The 9,739-nt window shown below is 43.1% G+C and overlaps 2 protein-coding genes across 4 annotated transcripts in view; one reads left to right on the top strand and one right to left on the bottom strand.

Moving 5' to 3' along the window:
* Nucleotides 1-13: 13 nt before the first annotated feature.
* nup58 (nucleoporin 58) lies at nt 14-2,741 on the bottom strand. 2 transcript variants are annotated; one of them, XM_031850340.1, is made up of 7 exons: nt 2,309-2,741; nt 1,891-2,012; nt 1,684-1,716; nt 1,315-1,590; nt 1,042-1,204; nt 814-879; nt 14-527 (listed from the first exon to the last, which is right to left on the bottom strand). In XM_031850340.1, exons 1-7 carry the CDS (start codon nt 2,386-2,388, stop codon nt 320-322), a joined length of 948 nt encoding a protein of 315 aa, XP_031706200.1. In that variant the 5' UTR covers nt 2,389-2,741; the 3' UTR covers nt 14-319. The 2 variants fall into 2 exon arrangements, with proteins under 2 accessions (XP_031706200.1, XP_031706199.1); XM_031850339.1 differs by having other exon boundaries at nt 16-527; nt 1,849-2,012.
* A 910-nt stretch (nt 2,742-3,651) lies between these two features.
* The window catches only part of mtmr6 (myotubularin related protein 6), a 13,605-nt gene continuing 7,517 nt past the window's right edge, over nt 3,652-9,739 (top strand). For both annotated transcript variants that reach the window (XR_004212843.1, XM_031850329.1), the window contains exons 1-5: nt 3,652-3,866; nt 5,786-5,917; nt 7,604-7,766; nt 7,862-8,019; nt 8,838-8,966. Coding sequence is in view for 1 of the 2 variants with exons in the window: in XM_031850329.1 (XP_031706189.1) it covers nt 3,843-3,866; nt 5,786-5,917; nt 7,604-7,766; nt 7,862-8,019; nt 8,838-8,966 (606 nt within the window). In the remaining variant the exon portion in view is untranslated. The remainder of the gene's footprint in view (nt 3,867-5,785; nt 5,918-7,603; nt 7,767-7,861; nt 8,020-8,837; nt 8,967-9,739) is intronic.

Raw genomic sequence — 9,739 nt, forward strand, 5'->3', positions numbered from 1 at the left:
CATACATACATATCTCTCAGACACGGTCAACAATCTAGACAACCATGTTCCTCTCATTTTGAGTCCCATCTGCTATAGCTAGATTTATCTATAGCTATACCTTAAGATAGAAATACCACATATCCATCTTGGTATACCACTGGAGCATTTTCTTGTAAATTATATAAGTAGTTTGCAATTAAAAATGTGCATCAATGTGTGTGAACATTTAAAAAACAAACAGGATTTGAGGAAATCAAGGGTTCATGTGATGTATGCTCATATTGACAGTCGATCTAAAATGTGTCAGGACTGAAAAGACTTGAGTTAACATAACTTTTCAGACTTGAGCGTGTGTGTGTACTGTTTTTACCTGTGCCGTCTCCAGCTTTAGCTTGTCGATGGCCAGAGCTTGGCGCTGCAGGCCGCTGGCACTGACAGAGAGAAGCTGTTTGAGGCTCTTGATGTCATCCTGGACTTTAGAAATGCCCTTAGATGACATCCTGCTGATGTCCTCCTGAACTTGTTTCTGGTCTTTCACAAATTTTCTATAAGAAAGGAAGAAGGAAGACAATTGGAAATTACTCAATTAGTGTTGTATTTCAAATCAATGTGAAATATGGATTTTTGGTAAAACTCCTGGACATACGAAATGTGAGCCAACACACAGGCTAAATAAGTCCACTTTGGTACAATAACACCAGTGATAAAACAGGTTATTATTTGGATCTATACACAAATATGTGACAATTCTGCCAAACAATGTGCCCGTGCATGTGACCCGATAGTCACTGGATCAAATCCTGTCACATTATATACACACATAAAACTTACTGGAAATTATCGACATCCTGACAAATAACTGGGGGCAGGTTCTCATCTTTCAACGCTTTACTGTCCCTGAGGGAGAAAGAGAGAATGCTTTTCATCAGGTGTACATAACGGGAAATGAAGCCACTCATATTATTTATAGTATTTCACTATATAGCATGTACAGTTCTGGACAATTCTAGTGTTCCCATTTAATGAATAACAATGCACATGTTGGTTAGCAGGACTTACTTTGCATTGGCTCCAGATGATGTGTCGCTCTTGCTCTCGGAGGAAGTGCTGAAGTCGACCCCACCCAGGCCCATGCTTGGGGCCGGAGCCGCTGATACTGCTGTGGACGCAGCCAACAGAGAACCCAGCGTCAACCCGCCTCCAAGAGTGGTCTGACCCAAACCTGCAACACCAGGTAAACGTAAACACTGGGTTACAACACAGTGCAATATTGTGGCTGGGGACTACTTCTAGCGCTGTGCAAAGGCACCAACTCATCTGTTTGCGTCTCACCTGTCGCCAAAGTGTTGGAGAAGAGACTCGCGCCCAGCGACGGGCCCATCGAGGCCGCTGCTGTGGTCATTGTTGCACCGCCAAGACCAAGGGTGAAGCCTGCTGCGGGCTGCTGTGGAGCCGTGGACGTCAGCACAGAGCCAAAGGATAAACCTGCCGCTGCAGCGGCCGACGACGGGGTGGAAGAGGTGGTGAGGGAGAAGGGTGTCGCTGAGGCGGTGGGCTTGTTGAAGGCCAAGCTAAAGCCGGTGGACGCAGCCGCAGCGGCTGGGGCACCTGAGAGAAAGTACATAGAAATAAAGGTTCCAACCCATTTTTATTTACTTTCCAAGAGCTTACTTCAGAAATATCCCAGAAACACAAACATACCTAATGTAAGGCCTGCAGTGGGTGCAGCGGCGCCTAAAAGAGAACATCACAACATAAGAGGTGCATATAACATAAGCTGTACGGCTGCATCTAGCAGACAGGTTAATTAAACAGGAAGTCACTTTTTGCAATAGGTTTGTCTTTATATCTGTGTGACATTATTACTTGAGGCAGGCGTGTTGAAAGAGAATCCAGTAGGTTTCTGACCAAAGACAGAGCCTCCAAGACCAAGAGATGGGTTGGTGGTGCTGGGAGGGGCGGCAAGGGTCGTGGCTGCTGATCCCAGAGCAGATCCGATCGAGAAGCCACCAGTGTTGGCCGCAGGTGCACTAATGAGGAAAAGTGCAGAAAATTCTGTCACATAATCACAGTTCTTCCATGGTCCCTGAGTCAATTAGCAAACTAGAACGCAAGGGATATCACAGTAATGCAAACTGCTAACGTTATACGATGCAACAACCCTCACTTCCATAGCAATGTTCTTCACCCACGTCTGTACCTTTAAGGATAACGAACAGGAACCGAGACAATGTTATCAAGTCATGAGAACTGTTACATGCTAACGTCAGGTCAACTCGGGCTATGCTAACGTTAGCTAAGTCGGCTTTTTGAAATGTATAATTACCTGGCTGGGGCCCCAAATGCAAATCCGCCACCAGTGTTGGTGGCACCAAGAGTCCCCGATCCAAAGTTAAAGCCAGACATTTTGTCTCACGAGGTACACATTCAACACCAACTGTCGAGTCGGTCTTCAGCCACTCGTGAAGACGCTCAGAGAGCAAACCAGCATCCCAGCTAACGCGCTAGTTAGCTTTGAACGATGCCCGCGTGAGGGCCAAATCCGCGCTGTCGCCTTTACTGAACACACAATACAAAATGTCGGCTTTTCCCCAAATAATGCTATTGTCAATTCCGGAAATGTTCGGCTGTCGTGTTGTGTTTTCGCGCACCTCAAATTCGTTTTTAGATTTGTAAAGCTGTCAAATGTTGCAGGATGAGTTCTCGCATGGTGTTACTTTTCCTATTCCCCGCCTGGTATTTCCCAAAAGCTATTGCATTTTGGGTAACGTTTTTTTTAAACTACATTCCCCATCGCCCCAATCGCTGTTTTTGTGTCGCGTGATGCCTCACACATGCGCAAGGTACCAACGTCCAACCCCTTTACAAAAACCCGACCTTGCTTTTCAAAATAAAACACGCCTTTTGAGACCTGTTAAAAGAGTAGGCTAGACAGGTCAGGTAACACCCAAGTATTTGTAAAATAATGTTCAAACCCTATCTGCACAATACTGTTTCCCTCTGACACGCCGTATCTTTTTTGTAGTATTTCACTTGTCATTTTCTGTATTATATACACGGTCCATTTTATTTGAGAAAGCTTTCTGTTCTTCTATTGGTTTTAATGTTAGTATTTTCTAACTCACTCAGTTGTGTTTTACACCGGATATAAACTATATTAGCTATAGTTATACTGCTTATATATCGTGAAATACATTAAGCAAATTTGTCATACCATTTATTTTTTTCCCTGTTTGCACCATCCCTTGTACTAATTGCAAACACGTTTGTGTGTTGTTATGTAATACTTGCTAACTGCATTCCCTCATGACAACTGTTGTTTTTTCTACCCTGCCATTTGTTATTAACTCATGAGTGAAATTATTGTTTTATCTTATCAAAGATTGCAAAGTTTGCAAAGTGGGCCACTGCCGGAACAATATAAACTGAAATAACTGGGGGCTTTAAGATTACATCTGCATGAGTACAAAAGTCTATTTTGAATACGATTATTATTCCAGTGTATTTACATGCATGGCGCACTTTCCTAAATGGTAAAGTTGTGCTTGTGGCAAAACAAACTTAAACATACACATCTTACAGAGTGGGATACATTCGTGATCCACGTTGTTACAAACCAACACGAAGTCGTGCTTTTACTTTGAAAAGTACGCAACGTAAAGTGCTGACGTTATTGCCAGGATATTTACGCGGATGGAGGAGTAGAAATAATTGACAATAAACACACATCGTATGCCTCCGACAAAAGTGCCGGCAATTTGTGCAGCAAATTGAGCCAACGCGTTATCAATGATAACTTCATCTCCGTACGTCGTCGTGTGAAGCTCTGCGGTCGCTGACGGCTGTTCCGACTCGGTGAAATGGAGCACATCCGAACGCCAAAGGTAGCTAACAGTTCCAGCTAATCGCAAATGGATATGAAACAGTCAGCTGCTCGGCCCGTCTTAGTTGGGCTTTCTCTAGTGTGATTACTTGCACTAGATATCAAAGTTAATGCTCGCGTGTGAATGTGTATGGATGTGATAGCACGATGAGGAGCAGTCAGTGTCGCCAGCAGATAGCAGTGTCAGACGTGACGAGCATCAATGAGCTGTGTGTTGTTGTTTTTTTTCCTGTACTGCAAATAGCTACTACTTGTAAGCCCTTTTATTGATTGAGTTAAAGTTACACTGCTAAGCAATGTGAAAAAACACCACGAGGAGAAACCAAACTTCAAGCATGACGGCATATTGATGGACCCATCAGATACACAATAGCCTACGTACCTGTATGTCTGATAGTGTTTGTATAATATAGTTTCACTTTTTATGATCTGGACAGTTATCCTAAACATACTTAAATAAAACTACCAAGGATTGGGGCTTTGCCAAACAGTGGAATCCCTTACTGAAGACCAGACAAGCCTTGCAGAGCATCACTATAAATGATACAAAGTGGCTGCTGATGTCTGTGGGGTGGATACTTCAGACAGTGATTGATTGTTCGAGGTCCATTTGTTGTTGTTCTGCAAGATAGGGTCGCACAACTACATGCAAGTGGAAGCCCCTTTATGTCTCACACACGTAAAACAGAACAAACATAAGCTGCTATAGCTCCCAGTTTGGGACATGCTTTAGGCCCACACCTAAAATATTCACACATACATACGTGTGCGATTATTTGAAAGGAAGCTGTGTCACCTGATTTTGGAGACTCCAGGATAGTCATACATCATGTCCTGTAGAATGAGGGACCTTATTAGTCATGTGCTGGGATCAGGTGTGTGTGATTGCCAGCAGACTGGGTGTGGCCCTATTGTCTCAAATCTTCTTGGTTGTTTGCTTGAATAAGACAGCGGAGGAAAGCAAACATATGTTGTCACTTGAGAAAAAAAGTATGCAATTTCCAAGCTATTTGGTGAATATTCAAAGTACTTTGAGGCGTAGCTGAGATTGCATGATTAGTTGACAACAGATATTAAACATTAACAACTCTCTTAAGTGACTAACTCGCTTTTTTCACTCACACACACACACTCCTAACGTCTATGTGCTGAGTAGCTTGCCTATGCAAAAGCTGAGTCCCGTTGGATGCTGGGAGACAGAGATAGGCTCAAATATTTCATCATATCTGAGAACGACCGGAAAGCAGAAACAAAGGAGAGGATGTCTGAGTCAACCAGAGAACTGCTAATGTGCTGAATCATGGATTTGCTGTTTGCTGCAGTCGCTGCTAACTGTCAAACTAGCCTTTTAGACACAGGGTAAAGGTCGCTAGTAACAATCGGCTTACTACTTTTTTTTTGTTTTTTCTTCACGGCCAGTGGAAAAGTGTGACTTGAGTACACGTTGCTTGTTTATGTGCGTGGATGAGTTGGGCTCACTGCAAGGCTACACACCTGCAGCATTTGAGAATACTTTTTCAATAACTGGGAAAGGAGAAAATAGAGAAATGCAATAGTTGCGTTTGAGTGGAGGTGCCAGCAATTGGTCAAACAGAAAATTAGGACCCAGATGGTTCGTGCACATTGACATCACATTCGTCACAAATCTTCAGTCAAAACCATAATTAGACTTTCTTCCACGGTCCAGAAATCATTTGTGACTCTATAATGGGACTGGCAGTTGAAAGTTGGGCCCAGGTGGTCAGGATTAGGTAGTGTGCCAGCTGGAGCCGGTGCCAAGCGCCACTTACAGCCATTTTCTGTTAGCAAGACCCTACCTTCCTTCTTTTCAGTATACCCACCCAGCTAAAGATGTTTAAGAACCATGAACTGCTCATTAATGTTGTTATTACTGCTTTGTGTGTGTGTGTGTCTTTGCAGGTGGAGCAGGTGCGACTGTTGGATCGCTTCAGCAACAAATTCACCAATGGCACGCTGTACCTCACAGCAACACATCTCATCTTTGTGGAGAGCAGCTCAAACAACTCCACGTCTGCCGCTCAGGAGATCTGGGTGAGTGGTTTCGGTGGAGGCTGCTTACACAATGCACCTTTTGGTTATTACAGTAAGGCCAACCATGCGGAGTGCTGTATGCCACAGTAGTGCAGGGTCATCGGGAGACTGGGAGGATGTCTACAGTGGAAACAGTGTCTCATGGCTACTACTCCATGCGCCCCACTTTTTTTAGCTTTTAGCCTATTTATTAACATTTAGTCTGTACTGGAACTGGACTTATGTACTGGACTGGACTTATGCGGCGTAATGTTGCCAGGAGCTTCTTGCCAAATCATCGCTGCTGCTGCCGTCACAAATCTTTGGCTCTGAATGTGCAGCCAGTTTTAAAGAGACATGCACGTGACCGCCACAAAGAAGTCTGCAACCCGGTGGATTTTGTGTGCGGTGGTAGTAGTGGTGGTGTGTGTGTGTTGGGCAAAAGGAGATATTTGCAAGCATGTGTGTGTGTGGTAAGAGGAAGTTGGGTAGAGGTTGAAACGCCTCATTATAAAGTAGCAAGATATCCGGTTTTCTTCCTCCGTCTGATAGAGAATTATTACTGTTACCGCACCGTGAGAACTGGGTTATTGCTATCTGGGTGCAACAGTCGGTAGGCCATCGTGATTGGTTGGCAGTCACCTTTTTTTACTGTTACAATGGCAACGGAAGAAATGTGAAGCAGATCCTGGGCCACGACCTCCTCCCCACCGGCCTTCCTGCTTTGTATGCTGAGAAAAGGGAACGTTTTCTTTTCCCCTCTGTCGGTGGTATCGTGTGGAGCGTCGTCTCCTAATGTACACTGTTTCTCTTTGGTGCTATGGTTGCGTGTAGGTTGCCTGTAAACATCTGTATGTGTACTGTATGTGTCTGTAGTTGTGGAGGCAATTCAGAATGAGTCTGTTGGTCAGCGAGAGAGAGAGTTAGAATGTTATTGTCCTTTTATACAATATTAAACAGTGCGTGTGTTTCACTGGTCGTTACCAATGCTGATGCCAACGCCCCCATAGAACATGGTGATGTACGTCATGGCATTCAAATCATTTATGATTATGTGGTAATGTGCAGCAAGCTTTTTGCAACTTTGCTCTGTTCAAAGTGCCTGTTCCTGAAATCCTCGCGCATCTTTCAACGTTGCGAACCATGTTTATTCCTCATTCTTATTTACTTTAGGGATATTTATTAGGAGCTTCAAATGCTACAGCAGGCATGAAGGCCCATTTAACAAAAGCTCTTTTTTACAATGATTTGAACATGGGTGTCAGATGCTCTTCATTAGTCCTAATGACAGATGTAGGTGTGCAGCAGGTGAACAAGTGCCAGGATGTATAGTACATTAAATAGTTAAACGTTCATACTCTGGCTTTGCTTTGTAAGTCATGTTGTTTGAGGTTACTTGTGGGTAAGCGTGTATAGTTATTCTTGTTTTTAGTGTACAGGACATTACTGAAGGTGCAGAAAATAATGTTGACCATCTCTTCATGTCTTTTGAATGTGGTGGTTTATACGCTGATAATGAGTAAGGCGGAACCAGCCTGCAGAAATCCAGGGACATACGGACTACTGACAACATTACAAGGCGCCATAGTTCCTACTCTACACAGTACAGGCAAATCAGCACCTTTGCATACTAAGAATTTAAAGCCATTCACTGAAGATCATGAACTGTCCCTCTCTTTTGCCCCTTTGCTCCCCCCCCCTCTGCAGATTTTGCACCACCATATAGCGTCTGTGGAGAAGCTCTCCCTGACCGCCACAGGCTGTCCTCTGGTCATCCAGTGTCGCAACTTCAGGCTGGTTCATTTCGTGGTGCAGAGGGAGAGAGATTGCCACGACATTTACAGCTCGCTGCTGCGTCTCCTTCGGCCTGGTGGGTTTTTCAGCTCGTCTGTGGAAGATCTGTGCTTTTTCTCCGTCCGCGTTTCGTTAAGGCTCCTTCTCTGGTTCCCTTTCTCCTTCGTGCAGTATCGTACGAGGAGCTCTACGCGTTCTCCTACAACCCCAAACAGAACGACCAACAGAGAGAGGAAGGGTGGCAAATCATTGACCTCGGGGCGGAGTTTGAGAGGATGGGCGTCCCCTGCGACCAATGGCAGCTCACGAACGTCAACAGAGACTACAAGGTAGATAGTAAGCTGTATCTTGTAAACCGTAAGTGTTCTTCATCTGAAGCGCCAAATTAAAATACACCGTTGGAGACTAATCCTCAAGGGGAGAATATTTAGGCAAATCCTGGTGCTTTTTTTGTTGCCTCTGATGCTGCAGTTATAAATGCTTCTTTTGTGTGCTGAGAAGAAGAGGAACACGCACATAGTCTCTACAGTTTCATGGTATGTCTTGTTAAGAGTTTTATGTAAAATGTGCTGAAGCACAGAAATTGATGAAACAAAACTTGAATGGAAAAAAAAAAAAGCTCCCAAATGATAGTCAGCATGCACTCTGGCCAGTTAAAGCTCGACTTCCTGTCTGTTGTTGAACCTTGGCACGGCTCTGTGTGCCATAAACACGACCTGCAACAAAGACAACGGATTGGACAGTTTGTTGACGTGACATGATTACAGAGAGAAACATTGGCACTTGGTAATACTTTATTGTGTTTTGTGTACATTTTCTAGGCTTGCCTGCTCAAACATTAGGCAAGGCACCTCGATGTTAACCTGGCTATAAAGGGAGTGGTGGTAGACAGTACGACACATTATGAAAACATTATGCATACATGTCCAGCAGAGGGCGCATGTGTCCCATTACTGTTAACATTTAACACAACATGTTTACGCACAGATTAGTTTTTAGAGTACAATAATTCGTTTTTTTACTACTAAAACGATCGACTAATGATTTTAGTTACCATGTTTCACAGTTCAGAGCAATACTAATTCTGATGCTCACAAATCAGGAGACATCTGGCAGTATGTGATGTGTGCGTGTGTTGGTTTTCCAGGTGTGTGAGACATATCCGCGGGACCTGTATGTTCCCATCACAGCCAGTAAGCCCATCATTGTGGGGAGTTCCAAGTTCAGAAGCAAAGGACGCTTTCCTGTACTCACATACTTTTACCAAGAAAAGAAGGTACTGTATGAGTACCATTTTACAGTTGTTTCATACATTTTCTTTTATTTGGTTTGTAGAGAGAATGTGAAAATAAAAATGACCATAGACTACAGGTGTGGTGGAGTATTGGTTTTCAAAAGAAAGTATTCTTCCATCAGTGCTGCAGTGGACTTACCATTATCTTACTATTAATACTAATGATTTTCTAAATGTCTTACTGCTGATGGAGTAGAAATATGTAAAGCTTTGCATGGAAATCTGCTTTTTGGTTTTTATATTTCATGTACGGATTGGAAGTTTTTACCTAACACGGAAAGTCTGAGGATCACCATAACTATTAGCAGATACTGTCTTGAGTCCATGAAATCTGGTTGATGAAATCTTGTTCAATAATCTCAGAGGGACTGATGAACATAAATAACTGTCTGTGGGCCCTGCTAAACAAAAAGTCAATAAAACATGTGTTATAGCACTGTAAGTGCTCAGATCTAGGCAGTAAAACAAGTCTGAGCAGACCTACTACCCGCATTCTTTCTAACGTGCCCACACCTGAATTGGCAAACAAACAATAAGCACTCTGTAATCAATCAATGGCACTTGATCTGGGGGTTTTCATAATGTGAGCAATAACAAAAACACAAAACAGCTTCGTCATTATCATTGATCTATTTAGGATTGCAAAGCTGAAAGACGATACTGCTGTTTTCTGTCTATAATCCAAACTAAGAAAGTAAATTTGAACTCTTTTTTTTTTTTTTTTTTTTTTTTTTTTTTTTTTTTTTTTTTTTTTT

Source organism: Anarrhichthys ocellatus, unplaced genomic scaffold (genome assembly GCF_004355925.1).
Source record: "Anarrhichthys ocellatus isolate YVR2014 unplaced genomic scaffold, GSC_Weel_1.0 scaffold10, whole genome shotgun sequence".
In the NCBI taxonomy this organism is placed as follows: Eukaryota; Metazoa; Chordata; class Actinopteri; order Perciformes; family Anarhichadidae; genus Anarrhichthys; species Anarrhichthys ocellatus.

Bases quoted from the DNA above. Each gene is read 5' to 3' on its own strand.
- nup58 (XM_031850339.1), bottom strand. From the start codon at position 2,388: ATGTCTGGCTTTAACTTTGGATCGGGGACTCTTGGTGCCACCAACACT. The intron at 1,717-1,848 runs GTAATAATGTCA...GTTCTCTTTTAG, and splicing joins TTTCAACACGCCTGCCTCAA to GCGCCGCTGCACCCACTGCA. The intron at 528-813 runs GTAAGTTTTATG...CCTTTCTTATAG, and splicing joins CAGGATGTCGATAATTTCCA to AAAATTTGTGAAAGACCAGA.